The following is a 24,271-nucleotide window of genomic DNA, read 5'->3' on the forward strand; positions in this document are numbered from 1 at the left end:
CTTGACAACGATGTCGTTCAACAAAAAATGTAGATAAACTATAAAAATAACTTGGATAGGGGAAATATGGGTGGTGCCAGAAAGGGAAAATATTCAAGCCTAAAGTAAGAGAGAGTTATCGAAATATCCGCGATTACAGGATTTTACGAAAAGGCATAAGAACGGCACTTAAACAAATACATTTTATATCTGTACCATCTCGAATGCCAACGACCTAAAAAAAAAAAAAAAAAAAACGAGTAAGAACAATCTTGAAGAGCATGACTCGAGGCACTACGAAGATTCTGCTGTTAGAACACCAACGCTGCATGTAATCGAAGCAAAACAACCTACTAAACGATACCTACACGTTCAAAGAAAGTATGCAAGAAAGAAGTTAGTCCCACTCCTAAAGCAAAATGTGACAAAATTAACCGATCAACAGGATATCCAAGACTCCATTGTATCCTATTATGGGAAAATATTTTCACAAGGGCCAACAGCTTTACATTTAAGATTGAAAAAAAAAATATATATATATGGAGTACGAACTCTTGAAAGCAAGACGACTAGAAGGCTAAACAATAAGCTGAATGCTGAGGAAATTTAAACAAATATTGTTGAAAAGAAGACACAAAAGGCTCCAGACCGGATGGTAAATTTTTTTAGCGTCTTCAACGTGTCGTACGAAATTGGTTTCTTACCGTCACTGTTCTGAAGAGGTCACATAGCGCTGATCCCCAAATCAAAGGCCCGAACAAACTACAGCAGGTTTAAGGATACCGACCGATAAGTCCCCTATATTGTGAGTATGAACATTTTGCCCAAATACTTGCTGGCCGAATTCAAAGTGTCTTATCTGTGGTTGTGAGTGACCACCAAACTTGCTCCATAGGAGAACCATTCAAACAAATAAGCACATTGTGCGGTCAATATTATAGATAAGTTAACGAACCAATAAAGCAGCTGGAATATTCAAACTTCATCATGCAAAGCGCCTTCAACCAAGCGAAGCGTCGTTTCCTTTTCTCTTTTCTGAAGTATATTCCAATCGGTGAGGAAACTGGGAAAGACATACAACTTTGTTACAGCAACATTTCGATAAAACTTAATACTTAACGTATCCCTTACAATGCCCCCTCAGGTACAACGCTATGTACGTCAGGGGTCTCCCCTCTCATCGCTCCTCTCCGACTTATATTTGGAATCACTTTGTAGAAACATCATGAACAACAACACGGTGCAAGGGCTTCGTCTCCATGGCTGTGAAGTGAAAATCCTCGCGTACGCTGACGACTTGGTGCTTGCCTGTTCGGATAGGCCGAGCATAATAAAAGCGATTAAGTGTGTTTCCTGTTTCTGGGCTACTTCTGGTGCCCCCGTTAAAAAGGGGGACAGTTTTAGCTCGTGGTGTGGGGAGGGGTGGACAGCACCGCCCATAAATTTGCGGACATTGCATGCTCAACGGAGAACGCGCAGTTTTTATGTTTACGACTGAACGCTATGGACAACCCCAAGCCAACGTGGAGCAGTGTTTGCACTAGTGTTAAATGGGCTTCTCATATGTGGAATATGAGGCACCTTTCAACTTTTGACCGAAGTGCAGCATGCAACCTTTTTTTCTTGTCGAAACTGATATATTTTCTTCATAAATCCTGCACTATTCAAGAAATACGGTGAATATGTTCAATAGAATTTTCGCGGCATTTATTTGATGGTCTTCATATGAGCCGATGAGAAGATCCAATTTATTTCGTTCAAGTGAAGATGGCGGTCGTAGCTGAGGTCATATTTTTGTGAGGCCGTAAATTGCTAGGTGGAAATTCCTTAGACAACCTCTACAACAGTTCTTCGAAATATACAAAACATATTTTTGGCGAAATATATCGAATAAGATGTTCATACAAATGACGAACTTAAAATTACGAAGCTGCAAAGTTTTGTCAAGGAAGTAGCAGACGCACTTGATATCTTGAGTGTTAGGTTTAATCAAACCATTCTAGAGCCCTGTTCGAAAAATCTTTTAGGCAAGCAGCTTCCCATCATGTTTTTTCTGATCCGTTAAATGGTTTATGCTTCTTTGAACCGCCAGAGGATCGTCAAATGGACTTGCCAAAGAGGGTAAGCGCATGCCCGGTTCCACCTAAATGCAACATATTCTTCTTTCGCTTTCATTCAACAACTGTGCCAGTGAAAGAATGGCATGAATCTCGAGGCATCGAAAAACTCTGGTTAATGGACTTCAACTAAAACGTTTACGCCTTCATTGTATTATATGCGTTGTTGCAGTCTTTTTTTGAAATATCTTCAAAGAAACGCCGAACAAGGAGTTCAAAGTTGAGAAAATAAATTTAAGATATTCCCATTTTTCCGATTACTGAATAGACTTCTCGATAGACTTGCAGTGTTAAAACTTTACAATCTTTGGAAAACAAAGAAGGTCGATACCGAAGAGGGGAGTTTCCAAACCTTCCTGGGTGAATTTCAGGAACATTGCGATCCCAGTAGGGCAGCACATCCTTTGTATTTGTGAAGATGAAGAGTGGACCGAAATGATGAGGGGTTTAAGTGGGTCGCCCGACGTCATATATGTCAAGATCTCCCGTATAAAGTCCGAAACGGTTCGTTTACCGTGCTGAGCGCATATAAAGAGTTGTAATAGCATAGTTGCCTTTGTTCTAGTCCCCCTCATCCCCTCCCCCCACTAATGATGACCGTCTGACCTCTGACTGTGGCATACACGTTAGTGTTTCCTCTTTTGCAAGCCAAAAGAGGAAACCCTCTTTTTTTTCTCTCTCTATAGTTGCCTTTGTTTTGCACTAATCACTGTGTGTTTCTGACTACGCATTGTGTTAGGTACTAACCCAGTATAATGATGCCTTATGATTGTGTCATGTCATAGCCTCCTCTATACTGACAAAGCCTGGCAGATCGCCACGAGAGGCGGCCGCCGGAAGTGAAAAGGTAGAGCGGCAGACAATGGATAATAGAAGAGACATGTAACGGGCGTCCCGCTGCGGCGAAACGCCGAAACGGACTTCTCCCGAGCGATGGAAGGACTGCTTGTGCTCCTCGCGTTTTTCGCGCTACAGCTTCGTTTTTCGTCGGGTTTGAAAACCATGTTTCGGGACCTCGCCGCTGCAGAAGCTGTTCGCTGAATACCAGAAATGCTCTCTGCTGCCAGATACTCGCGCTCCAAATCTGCGACCGGGCACTCTATGGCTCTGTCATCGAACTGCCAGGTTTTGTGAGTATAGAGGAGGCTATGGTCGTGTATACGGGGTAAACCAATGTGTACATAAATGTAAATAAAAATTAAAAAAAAACATTATTCACAGTTAGCCTGGTTGGTAAAGCGGTCGACTGTTGAGGAAACTCTTTCGATCATTCATAAGTCGCTGGCTCGAATCCGGCTCGACAGAAAAACACTTTTTATTTTTTCTAAACTTGGTGACGGCGCCTGAGAGGGACCAGGGGGATCGGTGGCCGAGTGGTCTAGCTCACACCAGCTCGGAGCACGTGGAGAGAAAGCTCGCGCTGCAGGACCCAGGGATCCCGGTTTAAATCCCCACCCCTGCCCGTTTCGATCTGGATGAGCAACGTACCGGCGTGCGGCCGTGTATCACTCACTCTCTTGCGTAGTGCACCTCAAAAACCCCAGGCTAGCGGTTGTACTGCACTGGTAAAATTTCTCATGTACTCTACAGCTGAAACACCAGACGCCCATTGAGGCTCACTGAGTTCCGGCTGTATACACATACACACAACACAATTTTTGGGAGCGATCTTACTATTGATGACGTCACCGGGAGGTTTTGCGAAGGACGACCCTAATGATTTCTCGGGGAGGTTCCCACTAGCAACTGTAAACCAAAAAAAAAAAAGACAAAAAACAACTAGGAGCCTCGTGACGATGCTTTTTTGGCGCTTCCTGATTGGCCATATCTGGTAGCGTCGGAGGCGGTCAGACATAATGAGAAACGGAGTGTAGGGAGGCTACGTAAATAATTTCCCGCTTGTTTTTATTTCTGGATGTAGGTTTCTGTACGCTTGACGCACCCTCAAGCCGGCAAGATTGGCCACTGGTGCGGAGGGGTGTTGCTCAACAACCGTTGGATCCTCACTGCGGCCCATTGCATTGTCAAGTGAGTTGCTCCACTTGCAACGTTTACCACGTGTTTTCTTATCGTTGATAATTCCGAGGCTTTGTGAAATCGCCACGTACTGTCGAGATGACGCAGTAAAAATATCGAATGCCTAGGTCGGTCTTGGACCACCACCTAGGCTCGGTTTTCAGAATATCAAACTGAAACCTAATTTGATAGTTGAGCCGGAAAAAAAAAATAATGATTTGCTGGACTGACGTTCGAACGTGAAACAAACAGATATGCTCGAATGGATCCTCACAAAAAGAACGAGGCCTTTCATATTTTAACTGAAAAACGCTCCCAGATGTCTTCCGGTATTTCTTTCTTGCTACGAATATACACAATCGGCCAGAATTGTGTAGCGAGAAGCCCCAGCTCTTCGGTACGCGGTGTCTGAAAGTTATTGAAGCGTAATAATTGCTTCAAACAGGGACGCACTGCTAGAATTGTACTAAACAGTTGTTTAACAAAAAGTTGTTCGTGCGTTTTAGTGACTGGAATAAAGACAAAAATTTATTGAGGCCATTCATGCCATTCGGTGGATATATTTTGCATATCGCCACTTGTTACGGCTTTTGTGCTATATACCGTATTTTCCGGAGCATAAGGGGCGGTAGTGTTCTAAATTGCGTCTTTTCAGCATGGGAATGCAAAGAAGGGCACGGCAATTAAAGGGCACCTTAGAGAATCCATGGGAAACGCGCGATGAAGAGGCAGCCAAGCTAGCGCCTTCATTGGCTGAGCTAGGGAAGAACAAACGCACGTGGGCATATTTGGTGGGTAAACAAACGCGCCAGGTGCGCAAGAAGTAGACGAATATGCATGCCGTTTATAGTCCGCACCCGGTATAAAGTCCGCAAAAGCCGATTTCAGCCGAAAAGAAAAGTTTTTTTTTGGATAGTTTGCACAGCAAGTAAAAAGGTTGGAAAACGTAGGATACCCTCTATCCTAAATTCGAGCTGCTGTGAGAACCTTCTTCAAAAATGAAAAGAACTAACATTCAAAGGTGCAACAAGAAAAAGAAAGATAAAAGACGCGCACAAGTGATTCTGCACTGGCATTAAGTTCCCCACAACATTAAAAAGATAGCCAGTGGATTTAATCCGAACGTTGTTTTCTCGGCCCCTTGTAAACTTTCCCAAATCTGTCCGATGCTGACACGGCAGACAAAAGCGCTTCTTTTTAGAAGCACGTAGTGCAGTGTACTGAATGTGTCACCAGTGTCGTATAGCCAGGCGGCGCCAGCAGAGTGAGAGCCCATGGTTCTACCCTTTCTCGGTGTAACTTGGCAAAGGGTGAACGATAAGCTCCATGCACATTGCGTGCCGACGGTTTCGATATGAACGAGCGCAACGCACGCATATTGAAGCATGACGCAGCGAAAAGCCTGACACTTCTTCGCAGTAAAAGCGCACTCCGGTGACAAGTAGTCACATTCCGATTGGCCCACCAGGGCCGTAGGTTCTGCCGTTCTGACATGGAATACGATCACGGCTTCCTGGCCTGCCCAGTATTTCTTGTTTCAGCCACTAGGAAAAGCGCTGCCACCAGAGTAATAGGTCACGTTAGAACAATGCAGCCGCCCATCCCCGGCATACCCAAAGTTTCTTGCTTCAGTCGCTAGATAGCGCCAAACCAAACAGCATTGCAGGTTGCCTATACGAGATCCTGCTAAGTTGTGGAAACGTTTACATCGGGCAAATTGGCCGCTGTCTTAACGATATAGCACGAGTACATAATCTTTCTGTGCGCAGCAAAGTTGGGGGCATCTTGCAAACCACTGAAAGAGACCTCGGCTTCAGTCTTACGTGGCCGACACCGTCGCCGAGCAGGAGCAGACGTAAATGCGGCATGTGCATTCTTAGAAGACGACGAGTAGCGCCCCGCACTGGTAGACGGCACAGCATCCATCGCAAACGTGTTCTCTCCCGGCGGCCTCGCGACGGCCCCTCAGCGGGGTGCGCATTCTCTATAAACGAATGATGACGGCAATATCGCAGCGCCACTAGGCGGTCTCGGCGACGGACGGGAACTTTCCGTTCCTCCGCAACGGATGGAAACTGTACGCTGCTCCAGACAGACGAGCCCAGGTCTGGTGGCTTTGACGTCATGACCCTAACGACCAATCGAGATTTTTGCGTCACGCCAGCTTTTTTGGCGCGGCACCGAGGCCGGCGCGACACCAGCTACTTAACGCTGTCGTGTTAAAAAGCAAAATATAAAACCGAGAGAGAGAGAGAGAGATTATAGTGAAGTTTTATATGAAAAATGAAGGCGACAAATGCGCTAGCGCGCCTTCTTTTACTTGCTTCAAAAAGAAAAGACTTTTCTGGATGGCGGCGTGCGAGAGCTGTAATTTGTATTGATGCAAGTCGGGCAAATGAGATTGTGTATATAAGTGACAATGGTTTTAATAAAATCAGTTGAAAGGTAACGCCTGTCCTGTCAGCTCTGTGTCTTCATTGCCCTCGTTTTGTTCACGCTTTTAACCTTTTAATTTGGTGTAATACCATACATGCATCGAAAGCGGTCTTGAAGTAGCAACAAATGGAGTCGCACAAGCCGGCTTACCATGTTGTTGGATGTCGCGATCCTGACAATTGGCCGTAGAAGTTTCGGCAAAGAGTACGAGCGAACGCGAGTATCGCCGTCAAACTCGTTGCTGCTGAGCGTTCCGTGGAGTGTTAACTTGAGAGTGATGCTACAGCAGAACAGGGGTCTGCAGCATTCTCCTCCGGTAATGTGCCATCGCCAGGACGGCGGCAGGCAACGGAAAGACACCTATATAAAGTTATCAGGCGGAAATCGAGGGCCCACATTTGAAAACGCGGCGGACACGTCAGTCGGAGACGCGTTCCAGGCACCGCAATATTCGGGAGGTTAGAAAAGAGAGAACATTCATGGGTGGACTGGGACGCCCGGATGCTGCGCGGGGGACGGCGCAGCCCTCTGTTTGTGCTCCCGCAGCCGGTGTTCTGGAAGATCCGGCTGGGTGAGCACCGGCAGAAGCTGACCGAGGGCACCGAGCTGACGGTCCAGGTGTCGCACGTGTACCACTACCCGTGGTACATGGGCTACGACCAGGACATCGCGCTCATGCGCATGGCCCAGGAGGTGCAGTTCAACAAGTACGTGCAGCCCATCTGCCTACCGGACGCCGACGACGAGTTCCAGGACCTGGTGTGCGCTGCCACCGGGTGGGGGAAGGTCGACTACGGTAGGGTTCCTCCTAGCGTGCCTGAATCTGAGATAAAGGTCACGTGGCTCATGGGCCGCGTTTTCAAGGCAGGCTGCGGGGAGGAAAGCGAATGCGTCGATATTCTGCATGCCTTTCCGCCTTTTGTCATCTTTGCCAGTGGACAACGCACGCGTGCGCAGACGCACCGAAGCGGAGCAGGAAATGTCTGCTACTAAATTTCGAACGCTCTCCATGGCTACCGTTCTGGTCAATTCAATAACATGATAAAAGCTCACAGACAGTCGCACGTCCTCCGTGTATTTATTCTTCCTGTTTCAAGTATTCGTTATTACAACACGCTCGCTCGATATCAGATGAAGGAAAAACTAAGTTTTGCGCATTATTCACGCGCTGCGCGAGGTAGTTATCACAACATTTGGTTGTTGAACGAAGAAACGATGCTTTTATCCTTTGCAACGTGTGTTTTCATAAAATAACGGAAAGATAAGCTAATGTGTACTCACATATGCCTTAACTCAACACATGCAGGGGGAAATTGTAACCTTCCGCGAGGAGCCGGGATTTGTTTTTTTCCTGCAGTTCTTGACGCGAATAGAGGCACTGAATAAGCTTTGCTCTTTAGGGTAACTACACTTAAGCCATATCGGCGTGTAGAATCAATGTTGCCAGTTGTCTCTAGCTCTTGCTGACATGCCTGATGAAAAACGCAAGAAGTTTTTTCGGCCATCCTGCTCGCTAAAACAGTTACAAACAGAGCAAATCGCGAGCGCGATGATCTTCTAACGCCAAATCTACAGCTCACAGAGTCACATTTCAGAACCATAAAGGTCTCAAGCTATGTTCATGTGGCTGTAAGCACCAAAATGGCGGCGCACACGAATCGATGGAGTATAAACAAATTTCACGTGACGCGAGAGGACGAATGACCGTCTTGGCGGCGTCAGACATTTCCGGCGATTCTATAGGGTCCGTGATCCTCGACCATTTTAGTCGGTGCAATGCATTGGCGATGTAATTTCAATCGCATCTTTGTAAAAAACAATTATGCGATATTTGTTTTGAATGCTACGGGCTTTAAGCTAGAATGCTGACTGAAGTGGTTGAAACTCTTTCTTATACACACCGACATAAATTTAGAAAAATAAAACACTTCGCTATGAATCAGGGACGGCGACAGACTAAAAATAGGGGGGCGGGGGGGGGGGGGGGGGGGAGAGGGGCAGTGGGGAGGCGCATGGCATTTTTGGGGAGGCATGGGCTTTCGATCCAACTAAAGGAAAAAATGTTCAGGGACAGTGACTTGGTAGAGCCCTAGACACTCCCGGCAGTATCGACTGCGGGCACCAAGTCGCTTGAGGAGTTTTTAATATATATCACCCCAGTTTATTTCATTATTTTACAACCTATCTGCAACTCTGTTTAATGTAGCATTTCACATACAAAATATTCAGGAATGTTTACATTCCACAATAGTAGATATAAGCATGTTCACGCTTGTCGTGACTCACCATCTGCTCTTTGGGCAATCCCCTGCACCGCTAAAACCCGGAGCACGTCAGCGATCACGTAAATGTAGTGACGATTCTCTCTTTGCTGAATGCGCCTGGCTGAGGTACACGGCGACCGATTTATCCGCGCCTCATTTCATCCGCTTGAAGGAAGCCGGTGATGTTTGGGACATCTTGCGTGCCGCGCTGTTGGAGTGGCGTCGTAGTCCGCCTTCCTTTTGAAGAGCTTTCTTCCAGTTTCGATAGCCCTCTGTCAAAATACAGCACTTGCACTGTTCTGTCCGTTATTAGTGGAAAACATCTTGTACAGCAAAAACAAAAAGCACAATTCGAACACACACTGTACTCCAGCCACGGAAAGCTGGTGCACCAGTCGGACTTGAAGGTCCTTGAATTATTGCCATAGGTGGTCACAGGAAGAGACCAGCACAGGCTGTACTGGCAAAAGCTGTTCGGGCTACATCCTGTGGTATTTCTGTCTTCAGTTCAGAAGGTCAGGCTTGGTGTTCTTCGTTCTGAAAGGTGACAATCGGTCCGCCGTCATCGCTGTCATGAATGAAGACTCACATTGATGTTTCTCAGCACTTGCACCATGCCATCCACTCTCCATCAATCAAACGCTTGGCAGGTTCAAAATCGGAGCCGTTTCCTGAAACGATCCGCTTCGTTGCTGTTTGTTGGAAGAAGTCACTAATCGGATGATTGGATGCCATAGCGCACCCGGGGGAATTCTTCGAGTATTCCTCAATGTTCTCGGCACCAAGTGGTTGGCCCCGCGGTGGAGCTCGGATGGCTTCAGGCGCCGGTACGGGGTTGCAGAAGGAATCTCGGGAGCAACGGTGTCTCGAAAGAAAGGTGCATGTTGTACTCGATTAGTATCAGAGAGCACGAGAATTTTCAGAAAATTTCTCCTTTCAAGTACCGCGTTCTTCAGTTCCCCAGGGCGGGGTGAGGATTTAGGAGTGCACGATAAACGAACGGACTGACGTGACTCCCAGCAGGCAACATTTATTTACCCCCCCCCCCTCCTTCCCCCCTAAATGCACGAACACTTTCAGTTTTCCTCTAACCTACCGAAGTAGTCTCCCGAGCACTCACACAGACACACAGTCGCCGTCACCAAAGCTGCTTCAAGAAGCCATCGTACACAGCCGTGGATACCTGAAAGACGCAGCTAGGATGACCTCGATTAAAGAACCTCGATGCATCGAAGCCGCCCCCTGGGAACTCGCCAGTCGGCCTGATTGTCTCAGGACTTTGGGAGATTTCCTCGGTCAGAACATGAACAGTGCCCTTGAGTTTTATTGCCTGGCAGGTACGAAGCGACGGCCCAGTGCAGTTGGGATTCCAAGTCTCTCCGAGTAATCACTTGGGCGACGCTTCCTTCGGGAAGTGTTTTACAGTTGGCGACAGATGGCATTGAGTGGTAGACGACGCTCCTTAGCCTCGGGAAGCCATACCGATATTCATGTATCGTTCTCCACAGGGTACGTAAAGAAAATAAAGCGGACGGGACGAAAAAGTTGAAAACGTCCGGGATGGGGCCTCTTTAGGCTGCCTATCCTTCAAGCCAATGCCTTTTCCATGGGACGAAAAAAATAGGAAAATGACGAGCCATGTAGTGTGCACGGGTCTGCGCACGAAAATTAGGGCCGTGGGGGGGGGGGGGGGGGGGGGACGGATGTAAAGGCGGGCATATTTTTGGGATGGCAGGACAAATTTTAGGGGAGGCGTCCGCCACCCCTCGCCTCCCTTTGGCGCCGTCCCTGCTATGAATCAAGGACAGTTAAAACGATATATATATATATGAGTGATTTCATCTAAACTCAGTCACAAATTTTGGATCGCATTTTTAGGTTTTGTCAAAAATATATGTTCTTGGGCAATTCCCTTGATAAAACAAAACGCAAACGGCGAGTTTGTCGGATTTTTGTTCTCAAGTAATGGGCCGTTGAAGCGGCCAAGGTGGAAACTGACGTTTTTCCAGCTTATCAGGGGTGCCATATTTCACTCCGTCCCGTTTCCCTACTTTTTACGCTACATCAATATAAATTTTGGGACACTCTAGACATATGCTTTTGTTATGCTAATCAACCGTCTAGGTCATAAGATCCTTAATAGTTTTTGTTTTAATTGTCAAACCACCTCTCTGCGACGATGATTGACGAAGTTCAACAAGCTGTGTTGTGTGACCTAATCAACATATTTTTATGATCTTTACATCACCGTAAAGCTCGAATTAAGCTCTTTCTTTCGAGTATAATTTGAATGTTTTGCAGTATGTAAATAAGGCGCAAAAAGTGCCTGAAGAACTAATATTTCGAAAAACTAGCAAGTTTAGAGTCGACTTTCTGAAAAAAAAAACTTTTATTTCTTTTATTTTTTATTCACAGGTAGGTAATATAGTGATATAACAGGAACTACCAACATAAATTCTAATATATTGTTTGTATGGCCACTATTAAGGCTCGAATCTTGTGCTATGAGTGTTTTGAACGGGACTTCTCACAGGCGCTCTGCTGAGCAGAACTTTGGCTTATGTAAGGTTTTCTATTTATCGTTACCAGTTATCTCAATAAAATTTGGAGTAGTGCACTTAACAAAAAGCTTAGAAGTCCGTATCCACAAGTGCGGGCACAGCGCTTACTTCCTCAAAATTCAGGGGAATGCAGATCATTAGAGAATTCCTCTGGGGTCTTTTGCTTTCGGCTTTGAGTTTGAAATACCGAACTTCATATTTAATTGTCATATTTTCTTTTGTCAAAGATATTTAGTGCATATACATATGTACAATTTAGTATTTGACGCTTAGGAAGTACGGTTTATTTTGTGGACATACGGACTTTTCCGTAAAATAACGAGTATTTCGTAGCGTCTAAGGCTTCAAACGTGTCAGTCATGTGTCTAGGTTTCATTTCTATTTTTGGTGATTCATGCCGGGTTACTTAGACTTCCCTCTCGACTTACGTTTGTCCGGGAGTCTACATGTTACGTATCTTCTCCGTCAATACATAGGGCGAAGCTCAAACACCTTGCAAATCACCCCAGTGCCAAGTAAATAAATATTGTTGCTTCACTGGCTTTTACGCTCAGATATTGAGGTACGTACTAACATTAAATAGAAAACTTTACATTGGCCAAAATTCTGCTCAGCTGAGCGTCTATGCGAAGGCCCTTTCAAAACGCTCATAGCACGAGATTCGAGTCCTAATAGCGGCCATACAAACAATATATTACAATTTCTGTTGTTAGTTCCTGACAGACTACTATATTACCTAACTGTGAATAAAAAAATAAAATAAATAAGAGTTTTTTTTTTGGAAAATCGATTTCAAACTTGCATGTTTTACTAAATATCTGTTTTTTCACGCCAATGTTCCTTCCGCGTTATGTGTTTGGCACAAAACATTCAAACTATACTCAAAAGAAAGAGCTTAATTGGAGCTTTACGGTGATGTAAAAATCATAAAAATATATTGGTTACGTCACACAGCTCAGCTTGCTGAACTTTGTCAAATATTGTGGCAGAGAGGCGGTTTGACAATTAAAAAACAAACGTTAAAACATTATGACCTGGACGCTTTATTAGCAGAACTCGCTGTTTGCATCTTTTTTTATTAAATAAATTTACATGTAACTACTAAAAATTTCAGAGCAGTTAATTATGAGTTAGTTTATTTTTGTGAGTCACTTGCATTACTGGGCGACAAGTGAATGAAAACGAAAATGTGAGGTTTTACAGCCGCCATACAAACAAAATATTACATTTTCTGTTTATTTTACTTTATAAAGTACTGCGATAGGTAGCTAGAGAGAAACACTTAGCCAAATAACATGTAGGCTTTTTAAGAAAAATCGACCTCCAATTCGCAAAAGTTTTGAAACAGTCCTTGCTTTATGAGGACATGCTGCCCTTTCTATTTTGCACACAGTATCAAATTTGTTATCATTAGAAGGAGTATACTCTAAGATTTCTGAAAATACTAAATATGTTAGACACCTTATATAGGTCACACGGAAGAGCTGGTAAACTTTGACAAATATCGTCCAAAAATGTCATATTGACAAACTTTCTAAAATATATTTCATATAAAAAATCGCGTTAAATTATTTATCAGAGAATAAGTGTGTTCACAGGTATCTAATAAAAAAATAAGAGGCGCCACTTTTTAATTAGTGTATTTTTGCGAGTAAGTTGATTTACTGATCAAACAGTCAAACAAAAGCAGGCTTCAAGCTTTTATAGCTGCCATACAAACAAAATATTACATTTTCTATTATATTACCTTATAAAGCACTGCAGTAGCTAGCTAAAGAAAAAAAAATCAGCCAAATAAAAGTTTCTTTTTAAATCGACCTCCACTTTGCAAACATTTTGAAATAATCCTTGCTTTACGAGAATACACTGCCCTTTCTCTTTTACACACAACATCAAATTTGTTATCAATAGAAAGAATATACTCTCAGTTTTCTGAAAATACTAAATATGTTACGATATTTCAAATAGGTAACACGGAAAAGCTGGTCAAACATTGACAAGTATTGTCCAATGGACACATTTGACAATATTTAAAACAAAAATGAAGACAAATAATGACAATAAAATCACTGACTATAAATAATCACTATTCTGGGAGTGATCGAAAAAAGTTACATTGCACTACCAAAAAAAAAAAAAAAAAGGCAAAAAGTTGAAAGAAGTTAAACATGACACCTCCGACAGGCGAGAACAAGGTCAGTTTGCGCCTCGGCTGCTTAAAATGTCCATAACTCGTGAACAGAAAATCGCCCGAACTGGCGGTTTGCACTCCCTGCCACAAAAGGGTTTTCCCCAACACATATTTTTTTTTGTCAAAATTAAAAATTCGACCCTAAATCCGTGCCTGAGTTGAGATGAAACCACCATTCGTATATGAAGCTGCATTTTTTTTTTCTAACTGGCTTTAGTTGCTTTTTTTTTTCTTAGAGGAAGAAGTCTTAGCAAGGCGTTAGGCATTCGACATGCACCATGTAGATATTCGACATTATTTGAAGCCCTACCATACAGGTTCCTACTGACATCGATTCGGTTGGGCAGCTGGTGAAATTCTCGTATTTTCTCGCTAAGGATCACTATTTTTACTATCATAACTCTTGTTGGCTTATTTGGCCACGCTTGGTACCGCGGCTGACTCGCATGTTTTGTTGGATGACAGGCAAACGCCCAGCCAACATCCTGCAGGAGGTGTTTGTAAAGATCTACGACAACGCGGTGTGCGACTCGGCGTACAGGCCCAAGTTCAAGATCCCCATCAAAAAGTGGCACCTCTGCGCCGGAACACTGGAGGGGGGCCGAGGCACCTGCCACGTGAGTCTCGTTTCGTCCCAGAGGAACAGCGTCCCGAGCGCGCTGAACGCGTCGTAATTGAATGCACCTTGTAGGCGATAGGTTTCTAGGCCAACACGCTGTTTACAAACAAGCCCACACGAGGCGTGGGCAAACACGCAGTTCCCACTCGAAGTGCAAGCACTCCGCGTGCGTGGGAACCAGATTGGCATGAAGTGAAGTCAACAGCAGCGTCACTGGAGCGGCGAAACGTCAGTGCCGCTTGTTGGTGTATTCGGGGTCCCTGCACGAACTTTGCTTGCTCGTGTTGGTGTTGGTCGCAGCGTAGCACGATTTCACGGGAAAGATCGTCCGCAATGGAACGCAGGCGTAGCTGTTGGTTTGACGACACACCACGCGGGACCAATAGCAGTGCGCTGCGGGGAATGCGTGCGCGCGCGTGTGTGTGTGTGTGTGTTTTTGGGGGTAAGTGGTGCACCAACACTTCCTTCTCCTTCCGCTGCGTAGGAACGCTGGTTGCGTACTATATAGGGTAGAACTGCGTATTAGGGCTATCGCACCTTTATTGGATCTGACCGAATGTCTAACCTGGGTAATCATTTGCAGTCCCCCATCCCCGGTTATGAACGTGGTGTCCCTAAAAATAAATTTTTTTTTATTTACCGCAAAAATAAACCTCGCAACGCCGAACGCTCATTCTCCTCCGAAAGGTAGATCTAGCGGTCCAGACCAGACGCCAAAGTTTCATCACTAACCGTTATTTTATTTAAAAGTTCTGGGATTTTCTGAAGTTGTGAACGGGGAAATGGCGGCCGACAGGGCTTACTGTTACAGTTGCTGAAAAACAGGCAAAAATGAGTCCCATTTTCCCATTAAAATTTTGAGAAAATCACCTAAAAATTTTTGATAGCTTTATTTTTATATGTCCAGTATGCTTACTGTACTTTATATGTCCGGTATGCGGGACAAAAAAAAAGCGATACGTTACAACTTAGAACATGTAAAACACCGAAGAGCAAAATAGGAGCAAAATAGGTTTTAACCGCACCGAGAGGTGCGGTTAAAACATAAACACTTTCCGGTGGCTTGGCGCCAGGCGAAAGCAAAGCGACGTTTTCCCACAAAACGGAACTTTCGCTACGGGTAGGGTAGGGACGCCAAGACGTCAACGGCATTGTCGCCCATTCGTCTCAGCTGTCGCCTCTCGAACCAACCTCCCGCATCCCGATAATTCGTAGTTTTGCCATCCTTGGCTCCTGTGAGATACCGCTAGCCTTCCTGGGACAACGTACAATCTGAGGCTAAAGACGTCAGTTGCAAACCATTTCATAAACGGTCTGATACCATTTTGAGCGTTACTGCGTATAGAGCGTGCTTTACTAGGTTTCCGAAACGACGGCGCGCTGGGCTGTGATGATCGCATGCTCGACTGTGATTTTGTAAACGTTGGAAAAGCGTAGACTGCACTCACCGCTAAGTTGAAAGCTGACAGAGCGGTGGAAGCTACGTGCTTGTTGGACTAGTTCGTCGTAGGGTCTCGCACCATGTGATCACGCTGTCTGCGTATATACTCACACGAGAGAGCGAGAAAAGGCAGGCGAATGATTCGTACGGCCAAACGACGGTAGCTTCCACCGTCCTCTCAGTTTTGCGGTGAACGGGTATGAAGGTGCTTCAAGGCACCGTAATAGCAGCTTCTTTTCATTACAGGCGTTTGTAGATGTTGGGGAGGAACTATTAAGAAAGAACGAATTAAAACGACTTATGGTGCTCCCATTAAAACCATGCACGAAAAAAGAAAAAAAAAGTATTGTGAAAACAAAAGAAAAAAAGACCCCAAAAACCCATAGGGGGAGTTTTAGCTTTAGTTTTCCGCTGGGCATTGAGCACTAGGAGGAGAGGAGAAATTTTTTTTTCTTATTGAAAGAAAGATCACTAAAGGGACACTGAAGTAAGTTTGTAGTTTGCACTTGTCGATGGATACCCTCTCAGAACGTTTAACATGTTTGATAGCGTTGTACGACGCTAAGTAAAAGCGTAACTACAATTTTTTTTTGCGCAATGATAGAGACAGGATTACAAACAATACGGTACAATACCTCCTCCCCCCCCCCCCCTCGCACTTACCCTTTCTTGTGTTTCCAATATGTGCTCCAACGCTTCACGAACGCCTGCATGCCATGGAGAGCAAAACAATAGCAAAATATTGCTGCTGACTCCGAAGCTAGGAATGCACCGCCGATTTCGGCTCGTCATCTGTACGGAACTTCACACCGCCGGAGCTGCTTTGAGGGGTTAGAAGAGAAAAAATTTCTCGGTGCCAAGTCTTGTATGGCGGATGGCGAATGCGCTGAAGATGCAGATGCTTGATTTTTTTCTGCGTGTGAAGCGCGCGTTGTCATGCAGCAGCAGCATAGCAGAGGCCTACAGCGTTTGACATGATGGCAGGCTTCCAGTTGTTCTCGAGCAGGTGGCATGCCCAGGGGATCAAGTGTTGACACTTAGTATCCTAGGCGTGTAATATTCGACTATCGGTCATTTATGATCTCGGAGGTCCGTGAGCATAAACTTCACCTATGTCGGAATTGCAGGGAACTTCTTTCAGTTTGGTGACGTAGTGTTTCATCCCTCTAAGCTTGCCCGCTTAGTCTCTGACTGGGCATAGTAGATACAACATTGGCCCCCGCTGACAATGTGTTGAAGAAATACATCTCACACGGGTTCATAACAGTGTAGAAGCGTCTCGCACACATCCACATGGAACTTTTTAACGTCTGCGGTAAGTTGTTTTGGTACCCACCTGGTGGACACTTTATGATTCAGAATATCGTGAATTACGTGGTGCACCGAGCTACGACTAATGTTCTTTAGCCACGTTCAGCCATCTTGAACCATCTAATCAATGCTGACACGATGAGTTTCATTTACGAGCCGTTTAACGTCTGGTCATTGAGTCGTCGAAGTTGAGCCCAGCTGGAGTGAGGTGTGCCAGTCAAACTTTACTCTCCGCTTTGGAACCTTTTTACACAACTCGTACATATGTCGAAGTGACATAAAGGCGCCCCCATACTGCTTCAACGCCGTGCGATGAATATCTGCAGACTTTTCGCCTTCTGCAGTTAAAACCGGATGACTGCGCGGTGATCCTCCCTGGTGCACAATTCTAAAGGGGCAGATTTTGAAACTGTGGTCGCGTGACATTTCCTATTAAGCCGCTTGGCCGGCGCGCACAGCGTCCTCTAGTGGGGTACAAACAATATTCGATGCACAGCAGTCCATCAGGGGATTTCGATTTTTTTTTTATAACTAAATTACAGCTACTTTTTGACTCTGGCTCGTACCTTTCACACAAATCTTGCAGTAGCGGCAACCGATGAAACAGACTGAATAGGTGCGCTTTTGTTGTGGACACCTAATGACCAATGAAAAATAAACGAAAATTGCAATGGCGACACGGAAGCAGTCGTGTTGAATGAACAGAAGCAAGCCTGCTGTTTCGTGGAGTAAAAGCAGTTGCTGGCTCGAGCTCGCAGCCTCCAGAGAATATATTACGACAATCTATCTGCAAGCTCGGGACCTGTTCTACGAAATGTCGCGACTGCGATGATACTTGGCTGCCTAGTGACAACAAAGTGCTTGTTGTTAAATTGTTTGACGAGTGATGCAAAAAAGAACGGTGCACACGCTTTGTTTCGCTTCGTATTTTGGTATATAAAAACGCCTCATTTAGAAAGAAAAACAACACAAACACACTTTTGAAATGTCGTAAAGAAGCGCCTTAGTCTTCTAATTTCTTTCACAACCGCGAAACACGTCACTAACTAAAATATAGGAATTGCAGCTTTAGTTTCCCTACAAAAGTTGACTTTTTGCTAAAAAGAAAATGCTTCCCAGGTGGAATAACTCGCTGAAATGTGCCTGGCAACAATGACAGTGGCTCCTGTTTCGGTACCGACACCAAAAGAAACGCCATGAATAGGGTTTGTGTCTCTGAACCAAACCTTATTTCTGAGAGTGACGGTCGAAAAAAAAGCAAGTGGTGGCACCTGTGATTTGACAAGTTTACGCATGTCTTATTAAGCGGTCAGCAAACACTAGTTGTCAAAAACACGTCGCTCAATGACTGGCGATGCACAGGCTCCAGGGGTGCGAACTCAGGGGCGTTCTTTCTCGAAAAGCTCCATAGGACAAGAGGAACTGTGTGGTCCTTGACGCAGGGCGACTCCGGAGGTCCGCTGCAGTGCAAGCTGTTCGGCAAGTGGCACCTGACGGGCATCACGTCCTTCGGGTCCGGCTGCGCCAAGAAGGGCTTCCCCGACGTGTACACCAAGGTGGCCCACTACGTCGACTGGATACACGAGGTCATGAAGCGGCCTCACTAGCCGATCACGCCGTTTCTCAAGCGTCCGTCGTCAAGACTCACAGGGACAGTCAGCTCTTCCTAGACGTCGAGGCCGAACCCGGAGTTTTTACGTCATCTACGGAAGGCCAGCGAGAGTGGGCACAGTTCGGACACGAGTGCTGAGTTCTGCTGGCCTCCGCGAAGTGACGTAAGAAATCTAGCGCTGAGGCCTCGTTCTGTAGGTGGTGTTTTACCTGTTGCCGAACCACGAGCTAGGGCCTCTCAATGGGCCACCCCTAGTACACTTCCGGTCTACTCAATCTTTGATAAGGTTAATAGAATATCAAATTCCAACACTATCTTCATTCTCCATTAAGAGGTTTAACTCCTTTCTGTCAAAATTTGACTCAAGAATGGTAGTACGTTAGGGGGACATGTACGTAGTACCTGATGTCACATTGCTGTTCCAAAACTGATCACCATATTTTATTCAAACTGCTCGAAAGATGGGCTATATTAGACATCGTCTCGTAGGAGTTAGTTCATCTGTCCTTTAATGTGCTCATTAATAACACGTTTTGTTTTCGTTGAAGAATTTTCAATGCATTACATTAAAGGAACTTGAAGGAGCTCGCGCCGTAGAAAAGCCGGCGTCGGCATCGGTGGGACCGGAAAATTCTGATTAATCAATTTAATCAATGAGTAACTAATGTTTGTTAAAAAAATCCGAAAAATTTTAGGTGGAGGGGGACAGAACCCACGACCCTTCGCCACCGACAAGTCCACGCCGATACTTTTTTGTAAACGAAATACAATAATTTATTTACAACTGATGTGCAGTGCAGCATTCATACACTTGGTGAAGATACTGTGTAAGTGTACGAGAGCACCCGGAAAAAGGCAGCAGTTCAAATTCCGGTTATTTTCCTCCGTGTCCCGGCCCCAGAGCACCGTGTCAACACTGCGTTACAATCCCGCGGGAACAACGACACGGAAGCCGTTTGTTCACCTGCCCCTGTTCCCGCGCGGACGGACGCGCTGGTCGCGGAGCCGCCATGCCTCTAGTTTCGTCTCAATTAGCTGCCGCCAACGGCCAGCACTGCAGGAGCTTCATCCTCAATCGCGATCGAGATCAGAAACCTTAGCCTTGAAGTAATGTAGTCCCACGTTGGTTTGGCGTTCGTGTGGCATTTCACCATAGCGGTGCGTGCCAACCAAATTGCCTGTAGCCCCAGTATCACTGTTGCCTGAGCCACGTCCGAAGTGTCGATGGCGTTAAGGTCAAAGTATTTGAACGCCTTCCAGTGTATCTCAATATATATACGAAAGTTACCCTCAGCTCCTCCCAAAACGAAAAAGCATTTGTGCACTCCACAAAGACGTGCCGGAGCGTTTCGCTCGAGCCACACAAGTCACAATTTGTTGACCACGGCACAAATATTCCCCTTGCCTCCTGCCAGGTCTCATCCGGCAGCACCTCGACGTGTAGTCGAACAAAGAAGTCCTTGCTGGCTGTTTGAAGAGCCTGGCCGCACATTGGGGGACATAATCTATCCTGTACAGAGGGGCTGGGAAAACGAGACAGAGGGTGTCTCAGTACAGCCTTTTGCGGATTGCATTGAGGAGGTATTCCCACGAGAACCGGACCAAGAAAATGAAAGCCGTTTACAATTCCCTGTAACGCCGGATTAGAGCGCAGCTCTTGAGGAGGAGGATGGAAGCGTACTGAGGGATAGGTGACTCCTTGAGGTCACGTGACCTCAGGGGGGACACGTGACCCCAGGTGTGACGTCAGGGGGACACGTGACCTCGAGGGGAGGAAGGTCACGTGACCTTAGGGGCTCACGTGACCTCAGGGGGTCACCTGACTTCAGGGGGTCACGTGACTTCAGGGGGTCGCGTGATCTGGGGGGGGTCACGTGACATTGAGGGGAGGGTAACGTGACCTCGTGGTTACGCCGACGGCGACGCCGACGCCGACGCCGCTCAAGCCGGAAACAGGCCCCTAAAACGCTGCGCTCTAAAAACTCAATGGAGATGACGATTTCAGCGTAGAAGCGTAGGCCTAGCTGCTGCCTTGGTTGTGCGGCGACCATCCACCTACCAAAGTACGGGCAGCCGAGGTGGTGGAATGCACTTAGAAAGATGTGGTCTCGCTTTCCTTCGAAGACCCGGAAACGCTGCACGTGGAGCTTCAGAACCACGTTCACGAGGCCAAGACCTCTTGCGGCAAGGCTCAGAAAGAGGTTACTGCGTCACGTCTTCTCCATCGACAATCTTCATATGAGGGTCGCCCAGGTCCGGTGAATTCGGATGGCAGCTGACTCAGCACAGCAGGCGGCCTGAGTCCGGTTTGGGAACGAGCGGGGGTTTGTATCCAGCCATCGTGTTCCACTCTTATTAAAGACGAAGCTTAAGCTTCCTTCTGTAATTTTTTTCGTCGACTAGTTTTTTGTTCTAGAAAAGAGAGGTCGCAATTCTATGGTCGTGGGCCACGAACACATTAGGAGGAACGTTACATGCATTAGCTATATACAACAGTGGTTATTGTAAAGATGCAAGTGTGGCTATATTTGACAGCGTTTGTTTTATAAATAACTCTATCTGCGGAATTTCAAAGGTAGGTGATTTATGTAATCGAAGAAATCGCGTCTTTGGGTAAAGGAATCGCCTACCTTTGAAATTCCGCACATACAGCTATTGATAAAACAATCGCTATCAAATATAGACGCACTAGCATCTAAACTCTAATAACCGATATAGTATAGAGCTCATGCTTGTATTGCACCTCCTAACGTGTTCGTGGCACACGACCATATAATTGGGACCTTTGACTTCAAAACAAAAGGCTAGTCGACGAAAAAAAAAAACACGATGTATTTAATTTAATTGATATAAATGTCAAAGAGACCGTACTGGCTCGAATCCGGTGAAATGGTCATCATACTCGCCTCATCAACAAATGAAATTGGTATAGTATCAGAAAAACTTACGTTGTATGATACAAATAATGTCAATGGGGCTAGCGTATGAAAGTGAGGCATGGGTTTGGGTGTTCCAAGAGTGGTCCAGCAGTGGGAGCTCGCGGAAGAACCTTGATGTGCTTGCGGTTGTGATGCATTTTTCTCCTAGAGGGCGCGGCATTTAGAGGTGTGTTTCAACGAACGAAAGAAAAAGACCCCAGAATGTTATATGTAAATAAAGTGAAGATGAACCATTCACTCTTTATGTTCCTTTTTAATTTTTGCCCGAATCCCCAGGGACTTCTATTATAACAGATTATATCATCGTTGGACATCCTGCGTGCTTCTAAGATATTCTAAAAGGCCGTTCGATGAACCTTGCCAAACCGAATGAATATATAAAGGCAGCTTCTTTGAGAGGGACTATTGAACCTTCTACGAATAAAATAACATCATTTCAGTTTAGCATTCAATTATTTTGCTAAGTAATGGCAAAGAAACGTTAGCCCTCGCACGCAGAAACACACACACGCACAATGCTATGGACGATTGGGCATGCAAAACAAGCCACGAGCTATGAAAGATAACTGCTGAATCAGCCAAGTGGTCGACGCCATTAGCGTCTCCTGACTAACGCCCCAGATTAAGCTCGAGAAGGCTCGATAGCCGACCCGAAAATATTTAAATGCACTTTATTATTTGTATTATGACCTTGCGTTTGCCCGAGTCGCCCGCCCACTTCCGAAATAAAGCATCTGGTCAAAGTTTGTAATGGATGCCACGGCTGGTCCCTATCGAGAGAAAACTAGTTCTCTCCGAGGAATGCGCATAAAAACAAGTTCGCACGTGTACAAGGAGCTGGCAAGGTGGAGTGCGGCCAGGGATTCTCTTCAGAAAGGGTTATCCCCGTTCGGTGACGTATACCGAGCCCCTATTGGGATTGCTCGTGGAATACTAATGTCCAGCTTCTCAATGCCCAAGATAACCGGAATCCACGGGTTGGTGTATACACGGCAACGCCCTGGCGTCCGCTCGAAGCGACGTAGGTTTAAGTGGATACGCTTGCGACATTTACTCACTTCAGTTGCTCAGGCACGAAAACAAACACACAAACAAACGGACAATAAGACGACCGCTCCGGGCTGGAAGAGTGCTTCGGGTTGGCGACACGCGCGTATCTGTTTTTATTTCTCGATTTCCGCCTTCTCTTACCGCCTTACTTTTGTACTGGCGCCTGAGACGATCACATTAATGTTAGGCGTTTTATATGTTTACCGCTTTTGAGTTTAGGAATCTCCGGATAACTCGCAGCGAGGTTTTTACGGCGACTTGTCCGGAGTTGAGGTTTGTTTGTGGAAGCGAGACGTACGGACGGTTTAATTCCGGTTCTATGCCGCTCCGCTGCGAAGAAAGGGGGGAGAGAGGCTATCAACGGAACAGGTCGGGCGATCCACCCCGTCTATTACATTACACTGACGACAGGTGGTCGCTGACCCCAGGTTTGTGGTGGACGGCCGAACCGTCAACAAACTTCGGCAAACACGAAATCCATAATCTTTTCGGTCATTGGTTATGGACTTAGAGCCTAAATATTTTATTAATTTATATACAGCGATATGGACACCTCCCTTTCCTCGAAGAATCGCCTATGATGCGAGTTGTTTATAACAATGAGAAAAACATGCAAATATTTTCTGTTTGTACCCGAAAATGGTGTCGATATAGCGGGGTATTAATATTAACAGGGTCTACATTAACGAGACATGACTACAGACACGCGCACACACACGCACACACACACACACACGCACACGCACACACACACACACACGCACACGCACACGCACACGCACACGCACACACACACACACAAATACACACACACACATATATATATATATATATATGGGTGGTTTCATCTCAAATCGTGCAGGCAAAAAGGGTCGAATTTTTAATTTCGATGAAAAAAATATATGTTATGGCGCCGTTTCTAAAATCGCAGTCACCACAAACCGCAAGTTCGTCGGATTTTTTATTCTCGACTTGTGAATTTTTAAAGAGGCCGCGGCGAAAAGCAGTGTTTTTCACACTCGCCGTGGGTCGGATGTTTCGCTTGATCTCCCGCCGTGGATTTTCAGTCCACATTATATTATATTTTTTAAAGCACTCTGTGGACACATCTAAAAGGCTCCAACACCATGAAATAATTTTAGGCGTTTTGCTTTTTTTCTGTAAAAATGTCAAAAACGCCTCCTCGGTCAATTGTTGACGAACTTTGACAATTAATTACTGGCGATCTACTTGGGTTGCACCGATTCTTTTTATGTCCACGGAGAGCCCAAAACACGCTCTTTATATTTATTATAAAATGAATCGGCTGTATAAAATATCCTTTGCGGTACGTTTACGTTAATATTATGCAAAAACCACAAAGTACCATTTTTGAAATCGATTTTCTCAAAAAAACCATTTTTTATTTTTTTTATTTTTTGTTCAAATGTAGATATGATAGTTGTCTACACGAAAATCAATCATAGAAAGTGTATATTTTGTTTGTATGTTTTATATTTAGGCCTCAATATCGGGAAAAAAACGTCTTTGTTTTGCAAGACCTAAGTCAGACATTGCGACCCATGCGTCTCTATGAATTGTGAAAAAGTTTTCTTGAATTTTCTTTTGCATTTTGTAATCAATTATAAACGAATTTTGTGGTATTGAATATTTATGTATATTTTGATAAGAGCGGGAACCACGAGATACATATCTAACCAAAACAGCAGGCCTAGTAGACTTTCAAAAACCAAAA

At 45.3% G+C, this 24,271-nt stretch overlaps 1 protein-coding gene across 1 annotated transcript in view; it reads left to right on the forward strand.

Moving 5' to 3' along the window:
• Nucleotides 1-18,542, forward strand: part of LOC8052944 (tryptase-2-like) — a 30,579-nt gene extending 12,037 nt beyond the window's left edge. The window contains exons 3-6 of the mRNA XM_029981602.2: nucleotides 4,018-4,124; nucleotides 7,073-7,344; nucleotides 14,030-14,181; nucleotides 18,378-18,542. Coding sequence (XP_029837462.2) covers nucleotides 4,018-4,124; nucleotides 7,073-7,344; nucleotides 14,030-14,181; nucleotides 18,378-18,542 — 696 coding nt within the window. The remainder of the gene's footprint in view (nucleotides 1-4,017; nucleotides 4,125-7,072; nucleotides 7,345-14,029; nucleotides 14,182-18,377) is intronic.
• The last annotated feature ends 5,729 nt before the right edge of the window (nucleotides 18,543-24,271 follow it).

This window comes from Ixodes scapularis, unplaced genomic scaffold, assembly GCF_016920785.2.
Source record: "Ixodes scapularis isolate PalLabHiFi unplaced genomic scaffold, ASM1692078v2 PGA_scaffold0__279_contigs__length_252992795, whole genome shotgun sequence".
NCBI lineage: Eukaryota > Metazoa > Arthropoda > Arachnida > Ixodida > Ixodidae > Ixodes > Ixodes scapularis.